Here is a 15420-nt window from a genome sequence, read left to right on the forward strand (position 1 = left end):
GGAGACAATGAACCACTTATTCTTGTGTTGTATTTTCATCACATTCATGTTCGTTGGCCTACAGGTTGAACCGCGCATAGTTCACCTAGTGAAAGGGGTTCATAAATTATGAAACACACTGGTGGATGCCCAAGAGAAGGATGCTCGAGGATATACTTTTCAAAAGAAAGGTAACGACCCATTTTTGGTGCATTCCAACATCGAAAGAGTACTTAATTCATGCGCAAATCTTGTTAACATTTGTTTCCGATCTCTTCCCTTGATCCTTTCTTAATTATTTTTTTTCATATTTATGTCTTTTCTAAGGCCTTTTTGTCTCAGGCCTATTGCTAAATAAACTTTTTTTAATGAATGAAGCATGTAACTCGCTATCTTTTCTCTCTCAAAGAAAGAACTTTTCCTCACCTCTAGGCTCAAGACCTTTTGTTAGACCCAAGGCATAAACTAGAATTAAATTAGAGAAAATTGAATAACATTAGGAGTCTAACCGAATTTGAACTTTGGATCTCTTGCTCTAATACCACAATAAACATTAATTCTGTAAAAGTTTAAACTATTAGAAAATGGTATTTTCAATATTTATATTCAATAGAACAATCGAGGAAACTTTACAGTATACTTCATAATTAATTGTTGATAAATTAACCATTATTTTCACATCTATTTATTTATTTATTTATTATAAGAGCATCTTGAAAGGTCAACGCATTTCCTCTCAAAAGAAGTTCGATTTCTTAATAAGGAGATTGAAGACATTATCACTATCACCATGTGCGAGATTTAATACTTGATTAGGTGAACCCAATCAAAATAAGTATCTTCTCTACTTATCAGTAGATTTTTTTTTTTTTTGGCTAAAAATATTTGGTAAAGATGAACACTGTGAAACTAATCTCAAATTGAAAGCTCATGAACTAATTAGACCCAATGAAAAAGCTATTACAATTTAAATAATCATGGAACATTTTTTATACACCCAATGAACAACCAATCACAATTAAAAAAAAAAATATCAAGGAATGCATTATTCAAATAAAACAAGTCTCACTGTACACATTAAAAATAAACCAACAAATTATATTAGAACGCAAAAAATAAATTAGCGCATTAGTTGCTACTAATTATTGGTATGGGTAGACCACACTCCAACATCAGTCCAGCGCACAAGTCCATGACTAATTATATATGAGGGGCCCTTCTTGTTTTTTTGATTACTAATGATGAGTTGTATATTAATGAACCATGCTAAATTAATATAATTGTACTCTGAGCAAGAGATGAACTTAATTTTATATAGTTGTCTCCAGATTCCCCCCACCTAATCGTTTGCCCATGCGTCGTGTTTCCCCAAGTCAACTTTGAGATCATTAATATAATATCCCACACTATATATTGATTAAAAATAATGCTATACAATAAAGTGACTAACTAATTAAAGAGAGAATCAATTAATCATCTATATATACCCTCTTCATTTACCTTATTTGTACACAACTTGTGTGCTAAATACTATTTAGCTATACTATCTTAATGGCTACGGCTACATTTGGTTCTCTCTTTGTATGTGTTACGCTACTTGTAGGTACCTTTACGAGTGTAAGGGGGCAACTTGACCCTTGCTTCTATGATGAGGTGTGCCCTAAAGCTCTTCCTGCCATTAAGATGATCGTCGAGCAAGCCATCGAGCAAGAACCACGCATGGGCGCGTCGCTACTCCGACTCCATTTCCACGATTGCTTCGTTAACGTAAATAGTCCTAACCATAACTAAGTTTTTCATGAAAATGTTAAGCTATTATTATTATTTTTAATTTGTTTGGTACTGATATTTAAGTTCATGGTTTTGCATTTTCCAGGGTTGTGATGGTTCTGTTTTATTGGATGATACACCGACCTTCACTGGGGAGAAAAATGCAGCTCCAAACAAGAACTCTATTAGGGGGTTTGATGTAGTAGATAAAATTAAAGAAGCTGTTAACTCTGCTTGCAATGGTAATGTAGTTTCGTGCGCCGATATCTTGGCGGTGGCGGCTCGCGACTCTGTTGTGGCCGTGAGTTTTCTTCTTACTTAATTAGCCTATATATACAATTGTAGCTAGTTAGGATATCCTTTTATTTAATTCAGGTCGAATGTTAATTCTTATTTATGTCTTAACAAACTTAGCATACATTTCTCATTGCATTAATATCTAGGATTAAAATAAAGTTTTGTTATATGTAGTTTTCTTTACTAGATAATGAAATACATAGGTCTTAATTAGAAGGTGAACATTGTGTGTTTTCATTTAGTGAAATGAGTGGTGGTTTCAAAGCAAACATTTTTCTCCAACATTTCATTATTAGCTGCGGTTTTAGTTAGTAGTGTATAAACTATTTTAGTAAAGGAACATAATTTGTATAGTCATATATATTTTGTCACTATATACATACTCTTAATTACTAACTAACATGCAACCTCTACAAAATACTAAAACTTCTCTAACTGCTACCCCTACACATGCATGCAGTTGGGAGGCCCTTCCTACAATGTGGAGCTTGGTCGCCGCGACTCGCTGACGGCAAGCCAGCGCGCGGCCAACCGGAGCATCCCTGCCCCGACGCTCAACTTCACCGGCCTCCTCTCCAACTTCCAGTCCCATGGCCTCTCCATGCAGGACCTCGCCGCCCTCTCCGGCGGCCACACCCTCGGCTTCGCCCGGTGCACCTCCTTCCGCAGCCGCCTCTACAACGAAACCGCCACCCTCGATTCCTCCCTCGCGGAGTCCCTCAAATCTCGATGCCCCCTAAACGGAGGCGATGACAACCTCGCAGGATTAGACGGATCCCCAACGACGTTCGACACGTTCTACTACGACGGGCTTTTGCAGAAGAAAGGGCTTCTCCACTCGGACCAGCAGCTGTACAAAGGTGACGGGAGTGGGAGTGATGGGCTCGTGAGGTTTTACGCCGATAACCCGGTGGCCTTTTGGCAAGCTTTCGCAGCGTCAATGCTGAAGATGGGGAGCATGAAGCCTCTCACTGGGAAGAAGGGGGAGATTAGGGTGAACTGTAGGAAGGTGAATTAATTGATGAGGGTTTTGATTTGTGGTGCATGGTTTATTTTATGGTCTACGTGTTCGTGCATGCATGCATGTTCTTAGCTTGGGTTTGTTAATTTCATTTTCATGTACTACACGTACGTACGTGCATGCTTTTGTTTGATTTGAGGTCGTGTTTGTGAGGGATTGTGTGAGGCACCTAATAAGACAAATGTAACACTTAAGTTGTTAATTTCAAGGAAAAATATTTAAGCATTGGTATTTTAATTATTGTGTTAATATTTTTTTGAGAGATAGGTAGCATGTTACCCGCTTTGTTTATTTCATTTAGAAATAAACTTAGCTGAAAATGTGAATCAACTATAATTCGAACTTGGGTCTCGGATACCAACCACCAAACCTTTTGCCACTTGCTCTAGGGACAGTCTAAAACAAAAAATACGAAAGGCATATTCCTTGGTAATGTGACTAATATTTATTTCTTTAGGTCCTATACTTAATTAGATGCATAAACATTTTAATTGGTATTTTCGTTTGGTTTATACAAAAAATATTTAGTATTTAATTGATGAATAGCATCACTAAATGTTTAGAATCAATATCATATTCAGCTTTTAAGTCAATTTTCGAAATAATATAAATCATCTTACCTGCGAAATATGCTATATATTATGTCAATTTATGTATATCAAAATTTTTCAATGAACAAAAATCAAATGCCCAACTTCTGGTCACACAAGAAAATCTCCATATCAAACATGTTATTGATCATTGATAATATCTTTTAAACCCAAAGAATTAATGCAACTAGCTAGGAACATGTTTAATATACATCCCTTAATTTATATGTAAAGTTAGATTGTTACTAATAAGTTAATTTGATTTTTGGATCCATGTAGCTTAAATAAAACAAAGCAACATGACTACGGTTAGCTAATTGAATTAAAAGGCATAGATAGATTAAAGGGCTCCCTGAATCCTGTTGATTTCTCTATAATCTTTTTTTTGTTAATTGCCATCTAATTAGTAGGAACTAGTTTGGATCGGAAATTAGTAGGAACTAGTTATACCGGGGATAGGTACAAGTATGAGTTTTTGTAGGAATAAGGGTATTTTTTTGTTTGGATGAAATTGTGAGTATAAGCTGGAACTAGAAAAATTGTGTTTGGATAAAAATTTTGGAAATAAGAGGAATAGTTGGTAGTTATAAATAGAATATAATAATATTATCCCTATAATTGAATTTTAAACTTATAATTTAAAATTTAAACTTTAATAAAATTTAAAATTTGAAAACTTAAAAATATCAAATTTAAAATTTAAAATTTTAAAATATCAAATTTAAAATTTAAAATTGTAATTTATTAATTATAATTATAAAATTATAAATTTTAAAAATCTCTCTCTCTCTCTCTCTCTCTCTCTCTCTCTCTCTCTACTCAAGTGGGTTGGAACAAGCTTGGGAACAAGCTTGTTCCAACCCCGGGTGGGAACAAGTGTTCCCACCCATAACGGGTTGTACCTGGTACAACCCGTTATGGGTGGGAACACTTGTTCCCACCATTTTTTTTTTCTGTTTGGGTATAAAGGGGGGGATATCCCCCTTATTCCCCCCTTTATACCCGAGCCAAACGGAGTGTTAGGAAATTTTTGAGTTGTACAATTTTTACAGCTCTTTGCATACGCTAAAGTATATAACTGCTCCCGTAATTTAAATACTCCGTATCTCCTTTTAGTAAAACTAAAACAGTGTTAAAAGTGTAAGTGGGTATAGCATTACTCAAATATATAGCTACTATACATTAATAGGTTGAGACCATGGAGATGCTTTTGACACCGATTAATAAATTAATCAAATCCGCTGATTGATTAAGTTTTTAAAAAATATATTTGTTGCCAACCCCCATATATGCATCGACAGTGCATGCCTCCATTTACTGCGTGTTGATGACTTGTCCGAGTTTTTGAGTTTTCCAAACGAAAAGCAAAAGCATCTTAATTTATCAAAAAAAAAAATAATAAAGATGGATTTGGTAGCTCCAGCTCATATATGGCTTAACCCTTGATTAAAGCACGCAATTAACGTAACATTAATTAATTAGATCCGGACCCCCAACGAGACCCAGCAGTGTTTAAATCCACAACATATCCCTTCGAAAAACCCATTATATTATAGTCTTAGGTTAACCTAATATATATGTTATTACATAAAAGTCAGGTTGGTCTACGCCTTATTTTATTAGCTCTTGGACAACCGTTTCTTCTATCTATATCGACATATATCTATATTTATATAGAGAGAGAATAGGATTGTCATATTTTTAGGAATATAGAGATATTTGTATTCATAAGTAATTTAATTTTAATGATGATGGAGTTTCTAAATAGACGATTAATACCGTTAAATATGATCCAGAGCATTTAAAATTTTTAGAAAACTAATTTCATAATTTTTTAAAATTATAATAAAGTCCATCAATTGGACATAAAATGAATAATCAAAATCGAACTACCTCTTAAAAATAAAGGATCGAATTTTTTAATTTATTATCGAAGTTATTGTTCTTCGTATAGATATATAGTGCATATAATTTTCTATCAAAAATTCAACCGCTTTCGATCCTTTTACACTATCAACTTTTAGATCTTTTGATCGTAAAGTAAATAANTTCAACCGCTTTCGATCCTTTTACACTATCAACTTTTAGATCTTTTGATCGTAAAGTAAATAATGTTCAAAATTTATAAAACTTAATTTCTAGAAGTTTCAAATATTCTAAATCATATTTAATAATATAAATTATCGATTTAGAAATTTTATCATCGAAAATAACTTATGAGTACAAAATCGATCGTACTTATAAGAATATAATTGTTGGACTATATATATAGTATCTAAATAAAAGATATTGAACCGTCCAACTTAGATTTTTAACATAAGTAAAAAAGCGTTGACGTAGCTCCGTTGCCACCCATTTGTTTTCGATGATGGAGCCTTTAAATCGACGATCGGCACCGTTGAACATGATCTATACCACTTGAAGTATTTAGAAATCAAATTTCAAATCTTTTCGATATCATTGACCTAATGATCAAAGAGTTTCAAATTTTGCAATTTTAATGGTAGATATGAGGTGTTTTCTCCTTTAACTGTGTAAAGCTATCCAAATCAATTGAATTTTGGTTAGAAAATTCTTTAAACTATTTAGAATAAGATCTATACTCCCGATCTTGATTACAAAATTCGTATTATCACTTTTTAGGGGATATTCATTTTCAGCCGTTCATTTTTATGCCAACTTAATGGACAAGAGGACAATATCGGAAAAGCATGAAATTTGATTTCTAAATACTTCAAGTGATATAGATCATATTCAACGATACCGATCATCGATTTGGAGGCTCCATCATCAAAAATAAATGGGTGACAACGGAGCCCGATTGCTACCGATAGTATTCTAACTCAACTCTATATATATATATATATATATATATATATATATATATATGCACGCAATGTCACCGTGACCAAGTTATTTTGGTCAAAATCACGCCCATGCATGATAAATGGACTACATCTGTATGTCTATTTTGTTTGACTGTATACAGTGAGAGTTATACAAATTATAAATTATTTTTTGGTTGTACATGAATATGGGAGTATTTCTATCGTAGACTTTTTTTAAAAAACTAAGTGAGTTGATAAGTAAGATAAGTAGTATACTTGGAATAATTATTCATTCAAAACTGATATATTTTTACATACATATATCCAACCTAGCTTGATTCCAAAATGATATGCACGCGGGTTAAACATCAGAATATATATATTACGCAAGCCCATTCGACGGACCTGATTAATTCGTTAGTTTGGCCTCATTTCTGCTTCTAGTTTTAGCCATGATAAACTCTAATAAGTATGCGCATGCGCTAGAGAAAAGCTAGCAAACGAGCAATTCACGTTGTGCAATAGGTGTATCATATTTCATTGACAATTATAAGTTATAGAAAAAACTTCAAATACCACCTCTGTGATTTCGCACTTCTTCACTTTAGTACCCTGTGGTTTAAAGTGTATCAATTTAGTACTCCGTGGTTTTATTTTTCTCTTTTTATTATCACTCTACTAATTTTTTTATTAAATCAGTGATAGAGTTAAAACTAAAAAGTGCTAAAGTGAATATTCGATAAACCTAAGTGGGATATATGAAGTTTTTTCTATATAATTTAATAAAATGTTAACGGATGAGCTAATGAAAAGAGAAAAGTAAAATCACAAAATATTAAATTGATATTATTTAAACCACAAGATACTAAAGTAAAAAAGTGCGAAACCACAGGGTGGATGGTATTTGAAGTTTACCCTAAAAGATACAGGTAAATAGATAACACATCCATATAATTAGGCCCATTAATTACAGAGTAGGCCCAATTCTAAAGGCCCGGGTCCTTTTGAACACTTTTGGAAAAAAAAAAATGTTAATCATTTTAATTATCACCGAAGCAATAAATAATTATTTTTTTACGATAATAAAAAAATATAGTAGTGTAACTTATTTTCACTTAATTTTCTTTGCTTTTCTTATATTTTCTCTCTCTCAAAAAAAAAAAAGAAGAAGAAGAACCTGAACATTCACGTCGGATCCTTCGTGCATTACACCGACCAATTTTTTTTAGAAAAGGGAAGCTTCTATTTCCTCACCACAATGTTTGTTCAAATATTTCTTTTTTTTTTTGTTGGTTGCATTTCTAAGATGAGAAGAAACCAATCCATTAATAACAAGGCCAACACGCATAACCATGTCTTCTTTTGCAATTTATACAACACCAACATTAGGTTCACTAAATTATTATAGGTTGGTATGTATCCTCAAAACACCTCAGTTGTTAACTTACAATTTCATGGCTATATAAACACTGCTACTCAAAGCCCCTGCTCTCCAAACCAAACACTTCACTGAAATTGAATTTCCCTGCTCTCATACAATGGCAACCACTCAAACACTCTTCACATTCTTTGTTGCCGCGGCCGTCGTCGCCTTTGCCGCGCCGACCTCCGGGCAGCTCACCCTCGACCACTACGATCACGTCTGTCCGCAGGCGCTGCCCACGATCAAACTGCTTGTCGATGCGGCTGTCGGGATTGAACCGAGGATAGGCGCGTCGTTGGTCCGGTTGCACTTCCACGATTGTTTCGTCAATGTATGACTACATTTTTTTTTTTTTTGTGTGTATTGACACACTCTTAACTTTCAATTATTTTGATTTTGAGTCAAAAAAATAATGAACCTAACATTTGTAATTTTTTTTTTTGTTGATATGTGTACACGTGTTGTTTAGGGTTGCGATGCGTCGGTTTTACTGGATGACACTCCGACGATGAAGGGAGAGAAAATGGCTAAGCCGAATAACAACTCGCTGAGAGGGTTCGACATGATCGATCAGATTAAGACCGCAGTTAACATCGTGTGCTTCGGAAATGTGGTCTCTTGTGCCGACATCTTGGCGGTCGCCGCCAGGGATTCGATCGTCGCGGTAAATCTTCAGTACCCGAAGCTCACAATTTACTTATGAACTGAAAATTACATATTTTTCCCAAAACTGCAGTTTCTATCATAGTATCTTTGTCTTAACTAACTACGAGTGTTTTAATCCAATTTATACATATGCTTAACTAACAACTAAAAAAAAGCGCTGCTAACAAAAAGTACAAAATAACAGTTTATCTCTAAAAACTTAAGATTGTAGAAACCGGCGTTTTGGTCTATTATAGTTAACAAGCACACTCTGTGTTTGCATGCACCTCCGTAGCTCGGTGGGATGCCGTACGACGTGCTGCTGGGCCGCCAGGACGCGATGACGGCGAGCGTGGATGCGGCGAACGCTGCGATCCCTAACCCCCTCCTCGACCTCCCGGCCCTCATCTCCAAATTCCAGTCCAACAACCTCACCCTCCAGGACCTTGTGGTCCTCTCGGGCGCCCACACCCTCGGGGTCGCCCGCTGCACCACCTTCCGCGACCGAATCTACAACGAAACATCCACCATCGACCCCGACTTCGCCGCCGCCCTCCAGGCCCAGTGCCCGCGCACGGGCGACGACGACGTCCCCCACTCGCTCGACGAAACGCCCGCGAAAGTCGACACCGAGTATTTTACCGGACTTACGCAAAGAAAAGGGCTGCTGCACACGGATCAGCAGCTGTTTCAAGGGGACGGGAGTGATGCGGATAGCTTGGTGAAGCTCTACAGCGAGAATTCGGACAAGTTCTGGGCGGATTTCGGCGCGGCGATGGTGAAGATGGGGAATCTGAGCCCGTTGACGGGGACCGACGGAGAAGTTCGCGAGAATTGCCGGGTGGTGAACGGAGATTAGATGGATAAAATTAGTCAGGTGGTTGGTTGATTACTTGGTCGATAGGTTTTAAGGAAGTATTAATTACATGTAGCTAATAAATGTTGTTTGTTGAGTAAGAGAAATGTGGGTGGTGCAAGCAGTGTTATTGAAGATTTGTGAAGATGTTTTGGATGGTGAAAGAGTGATTACAGAGTGTTAAAGTATTTCTGGTACTGCTGCATTCTTTGTTGGACATGGCCCCCTACTTGCAAAATGACTAGTTTTGTTGGGTTTATTTTATTTTTTATTTATTATTATTTTTTTTTGGAGAGATAAAGCTTGCAGTAATATTTTAAGCTAGATATTGGTATAGTTCTATTCACCAAAACCTGATTCGAATCAGAAAATGTGATGTGGTTCATGGACACCATGACAGGGCCAGGAGTTAGAGCTGTAGCTACGGTTCTAAAGGATCCAATGCCGTGAAACAAGGCAAAAAGTTCCAGTAGAAAGGATTAAATGCATAAAAATAAAATAAAATAAAATTATTCAGAAAAAAAAAAAAACATATATTATGTAAAATTGGCTTAAAGGGTACAGATTTCTTTCAGGAATCAGGATTAGACAAGTATATTCACATATTATAACATAATAATATGGAAAACGCTAAAGGCTAAATTTATCCTTTTGATCTCCAAAATATAAGATGCGTGATATTTTAATGCTCAAAATTTAATTTATTATAATTTTTCACTTAGGTTTTTTGAGTTTTACAATCAAAATTTACAAACTAATTTAACTGGCTAAATATTAATATATTGCTAATTTAAAAATAATATAATAATACAAAATAAATTACATGATAAAGAAAAAAAAATGTTATACATCAAAATTTACTCAATTAAATTGATTGACAAGATTTAATTGTAACAATTACAAAATTCGAGTCAAAAATTATAGTAAGTTATAATTTGTTGAGAATTAATAAAAGTATAATTTAGCCTTAAAAAAAAATGTATGAGAACTAATATAGTGCATTTTGTGTTCAAGTGGTTTCCAAGAAACAAGAAAAAGGGAAACTTTCCCCTTTTTCTCTTTAAGAAAAGAAATTTTCATTTTTGTAGAAATTTAAACAAAAACTCACAAATTACCAACCTTATTATCAAAACCTATAGCCTTTTATTTAACATTATTATTATTATTATTATTATTATTATTATTAGAGCCTAGTCAACAGCTTCTCCCCAAAACCCTAAACCCTAAACACCTCCCCTTCTTCTCCCCCAAGCTCCCTAAATCCCCCATGTCGAATTTCTACTCTCCTTCCTCGTCCTCGGACGACAACGAGAACCGTAGGATCCACCGCATCTACAACCCCTACGAGTCCCTCCACAACCCCCACGCCCACGGCCCCGCCACCCCCATCCCCATCCACCGCCTCGTCTACGACCTACCCACCGCCCCGGAGTTCCTCTTCGACGAGGAGGCCCGCCTCCGCCGCCGCTCCTGGGGCCACAACCTCAGCTTCTACGCCGGCGCCGCCTACCTCTCCGGCGCCGCCCTCGGCGGCGCCCGCGGCGCAGCCGCGGGCCTCCGCGCCGCCGAGCCGGGAGACTCGCGCAAGCTCCGGCTCAACCGCGTGCTCAACGCGTCGGGCCTCGCGGGCCGCAGGGCGGGGAACGCCGCGGGGGCGATGGGGCTCATCTTCGCCGCGGCCGAGAGCGCGATCGCCGCCGCCACGGGGGAGGACGGGGTGGCGGCCACGGCTGCGGCGGGTCTCGCGACCGGGGCCATCTACAGGGCGGCGGCGGGGCCGCGCTCCGCCGCCGTGGCCGGGGCAATCGGCGGCTTGGTCGCCGGGATCGCCGTCGCCGGGAAGCAGCTCTTGAAGAGACATGTGCCCATTTAAAAGAGGGGAGGGGTTTTGATTCTCCTATGGATCATCTGGGGTTTAGGGTTTAATGCCTTTTTTATTTTTAATGTTTTTATGGTCCCCTAATGTTCTTACGATGTGCTTAGCTGTGTCTTTGCTATCTAATCAATTGTTCTACTATTTTTATTTGCCCCTTTAGTTGGGAAAAAAAAAAAAAAAGAGAGAGTACCAACTACCTGAGATTTTGTCTTCTTGTTGGAGATACTTAAAAGAGTCGGCAATTACTCATCAGAGAACGATAGAATTCGTGTGAAAATAATAGTAGGATTCAGTACATGACAGGTGTTTCAATTGTAGAATAAATCTGTGTAACTATGCATTAATTACACAGTAACTAAAACATGAAATCAAAATCATTTAAACGCCAGCTACAGTAGGTTCTGAAACATTTTCATTGTTATCATAGAGATACTGTGCAAAGTGGAATTATTTATGAGAAGAGTAACAAATATGTCCTACTAGAAGACTGAAATGCAGGTGTATTGCTTTCGAAGCTTTTTGTTGATGCAAGTCTATAATTCTCTTTCAACACTAGAAAGTACATGTATTTAGTAGTTATAGGCTTATAGCAAGCAAATTTATTTAGTAGTTATCTTTACTATATTTAAAATTTCAGATCTTCTTTAGTCAAAATATTTGGTTACCTTTTTAGCTTGTATAGTGTATGCTACTCTACAAATTGCGGGTTAGTGATCTGTGTTCACACCTATATAAAGAACATGAAGGTATTGGTTACCACTTAGCTACTCAAGATCGCCCTCTGAGACTTCTTCCTCGGGCAGTTGAAACGCGTCAACTTCCGCAAAATACGCTCTCTGCTTCTCAATAAAATCATTAGACAGTACGGATCCTCTAAGATCATCTGGCCGTCTCTTGTGATGGTATTTCTGTGATGTTTTGAACATCCCCAAAAAAGAAAGAAAAGATCAGTAGGAAGTGAAATATATCAGAGAAAGATCGCAAGGAACAGAGGAAGACAAGAGAATACTTGCAAGAGAATTGCGAAAAGAAAACTAGTGATTCAGAGATAATAGATGAAATCCGATAGATAAAAGAACTAGATTTTTTCTAGCATAGAGATTTCCTTAATCCTCCAACAATTTCTTCAAAACAAAGTTCAACTGTAAGCCTGGAACTACTGCTTCTGCGTCAAGCCAAAATCTTCAACAGCTTCCGGAAGACCTTTTAGCTCTCAATTAACTCAGTTTTACTAGTTAAGAAAAAAGAAGCATGCCAAATAGGCACTACATATATGGGTAATTACCATTCGACCCAATGGTTGTGTCGTAGATCAACAGAAACTACATATCTATGTTCTTGGCTTTACAAATTATGGTGTCTTCTAAATATCGTCTCCCCAAAGAAAAAGTGGAAAACTAATAGCCGTACTCTTATGCAATAAGGCACTATTCATTTGACAACAAACGATACGAGAACATAGATTTTGATATGCATAGAGCACATATAACTATTTCTTGTCAGTCGAATATTGGCACTTGAAGACAAAGAGGAGTTAATCTACAAGGAAGAACATACCCTTTTAGTCTTCTGGCTAACCGAAATAGTGCAAGGAAAAAAATCCCTACGCTCCTTCAATTTTCTCCTGCGTGAAAGCAATGCACGGTAAGATCATTGCATGAAAGTAAATTTGCTAAACAGAGCTCACCGGCAAAGCTTTTCTCATCCAGTAAAACAATAGCACAGCTAGCAATTAAGATTTAAAAACGAAAAGACAATGAGACAGAAAAGGAGGAGGTTGTGTTACAATATTATTATTTTGACTAGTTATTGCCTTAGTGAACATGGTAGCTAAATAATCCCAACGTGTTACATAAGGTAGATATTGTATGATTGTTCAATATTTCGCTATTAAGGTAGATATTGTATAATTGTTCGATTTTCCGCTATTTTTTCCATTCCTCTGTGTATACAACCCCGTTATAAATGAGTCCAATCTTGATTCAGGCCTGCAGGGGTTCTTTGCACAACCCGAATCACAAAAAAGGCGAGGAACTATATAGTTGAACAGGAAACCAAAGCTCTTCCCACTGCTAACGGTAAAAAAGAAGTAAAAGAGAGAAAATAAAGGCCTTTTTAATGTTTACTGAGATAATGCAAAATCATCAATTTTTATCCTTTCACTTTTTTTTTTTTTTTGAAAATCTGCCATAATAGCCCATGCCCTATACGAGTAAATCTTTGTGAAGTTTCTGCTGTTGTTTGACTTTTGGTTTACCTAAATTAATCATTGAAGAGGAGCAAACTGATTATACAGGTGATGAAAGCAGAAAAGGCATCTCATTATGTGATAATGCACCTACCCAAAATTTTTGATCCTTTCTTCTGAGTATCCAAGTGCCACAGAGTCTACAAGAGCTTTGCCCTGAACCTCTTTTCCCTCTGGAATCCATTACAACAACTAACATTCAGGTATAACATAATCGCAATATGTTTAACTGTCGAAACACCAAATATCCTGCAGTTCTCAGGAAAAGCACAAGTAGAATTAAACATCAAAGCTTGTTAGTTCTCTGCAGAGATACACTCGCAACCTATACCTTTTGGCCTACTCACTCTCAGGTCTTATTATAAGGGAACTTTCGATAGGAAATTATAGCCACTCCAAATATAAAATGCTAGAATTGGATCCTAAGTTAGTATTAGATATCGCTAGGGTTTTTCAGTACCTTCAGCGCCATGAATATTTAGATGTCTCTGATTTTGTGAAAGGCATCTCGGAACAAGTGTTATAGCTTGATATCTATGTTCTAAGCACTGCGCCATCATAGAATACCAATTAAGGTACTCAATGCTGCAAATTAATATCTTACTAGATTGAAATGAATTTCAGGAACTTCTACCGCAAAAGCAGATATGGGATCAGAACGCATAACAACACATTTGCTTGTATAAACTAACGTTCTCAAATTGTCAACAGATGGGTAAAATTGGATCAGAACCAATAATTAAATGTAATTGCAAAATATACTGAGTAGGTAATACAACTGAACAATTCATATTATATAAAGAAGACAAATCGGAATCCACCGATCATGAATAGCCGCTCATCAATGTGGAAAACATTATATTATCCATCTAATTATGCAAAGTCAAGCTGTATGATTCCATTGCACATCACGCATCATCAAATCCGCTAAACCCTACATCTCATACCACAATTTCCAAATCAACAGACCATTCGAAGCTCCAGGACACCAATAATTCAAAGAATAAGGGCGAATCAAGCGATCTTACCGGGATCTACGCCGATCTCTTCCGCTCCATCAGCGGATTTGGGGATTTCCCTCACCCTAGGGTTTCCGGGGATGCGGGGTCCGAAAATGGCGCTCGATTTTGCCAAAACCCCATCGTGATTAGCCGAGGAAGAGGAACGCGACGCCGAGGTCTTGGGAGGAGCGGCGGCGTTGGCGTTGGCGTTGGCGTTGGCGTTGGTGAGGTCGGAGAGGGGCTTCCGCTTAAGCGTCTTGCTTGTGGATGGCATAATGGTAATAATAATAGCGGGGGAGGGGGAAGTGCGAAGGAACCTGGAATGGAAGCTTCTAGAAGGAGGAGTAAGGAGAAGTGGCGGGAGATACCGCGGTGTGATTCGATCCCACGGTGCGGATAACCCGCATGCGGACGTTTCGTTCGTGCGACACTCGAGCCGCGCGAGTCGGCTCCGCTAACGGCTCCAAGCAGCCGAGCCGAGATTTGGACTTCGAATTTGGAAAGCGCGTTGCGACTTGGGAGTTGTTTGAGATTTGGATCCGACCCGTTAACATGCCAAATAGGAGCCTAAACTTTTTATTTTGATAATTTGACTATTTAAGATTTTTCCCGTTTAATCGCTTGTATTGTATATAATCTTATGAAACTTTTAGAACACAAATAAATCTATTTTGTTTTGATAGCACATAAAAAAAATTTAAAGACAGATTAATTCTATTCCTCAATAATTAATAATAGGTTATTTTTGTGTACGTTTTGAAATAATAAAAATTATGTGCGAGATATGTGATCAAAAATTGTTCACGCTCTATTTGATAAAGCAAATAAGAGGCGCAATTGTCAAAACTAAAAGTTCAATCAAGCATACGTATTTGCACGTTTTTTC

The 15420-nt window shown here is 37.1% G+C and overlaps 4 protein-coding genes across 4 annotated transcripts; 3 read left to right on the plus strand and 1 right to left on the minus strand.

The window, feature by feature from the left end:
* Positions 1551-3304, plus strand: LOC109709456 (peroxidase 4-like). Its single transcript, XM_020231711.1, has 3 exons — positions 1551-1746; positions 1856-2050; positions 2507-3304. Exons 1-3 carry the CDS (start codon positions 1663-1665, stop codon positions 3062-3064), a joined length of 837 nt encoding a protein of 278 aa, XP_020087300.1. The 5' UTR covers positions 1551-1662; the 3' UTR covers positions 3065-3304.
* LOC109709452 (cationic peroxidase 1-like) lies at positions 7893-9606 on the plus strand. Its single transcript, XM_020231706.1, has 3 exons — positions 7893-8239; positions 8378-8572; positions 8849-9606. Exons 1-3 carry the CDS (start codon positions 8024-8026, stop codon positions 9410-9412), a joined length of 975 nt encoding a protein of 324 aa, XP_020087295.1. The 5' UTR covers positions 7893-8023; the 3' UTR covers positions 9413-9606.
* LOC109709453 (mitochondrial import inner membrane translocase subunit TIM23-3-like) lies at positions 9808-11444 on the plus strand. Its single transcript, XM_020231707.1, has one exon. It carries the CDS (start codon positions 10677-10679, stop codon positions 11280-11282), a length of 606 nt encoding a protein of 201 aa, XP_020087296.1. The 5' UTR covers positions 9808-10676; the 3' UTR covers positions 11283-11444.
* Positions 11528-14755, minus strand: LOC109709454 (the record flags this gene model as incomplete). Its single annotated transcript, XM_020231708.1, is given in 4 exon segments — positions 11528-12193; positions 12843-12909; positions 13628-13706; positions 14562-14755. Coding segments are annotated over 4 exon segments (484 nt in total), but the record flags the coding sequence as incomplete, so codon positions are not given.

Source organism: Ananas comosus, linkage group 4 (assembly GCF_001540865.1).
Source record: "Ananas comosus cultivar F153 linkage group 4, ASM154086v1, whole genome shotgun sequence".
NCBI lineage: Eukaryota > Viridiplantae > Streptophyta > Magnoliopsida > Poales > Bromeliaceae > Ananas > Ananas comosus.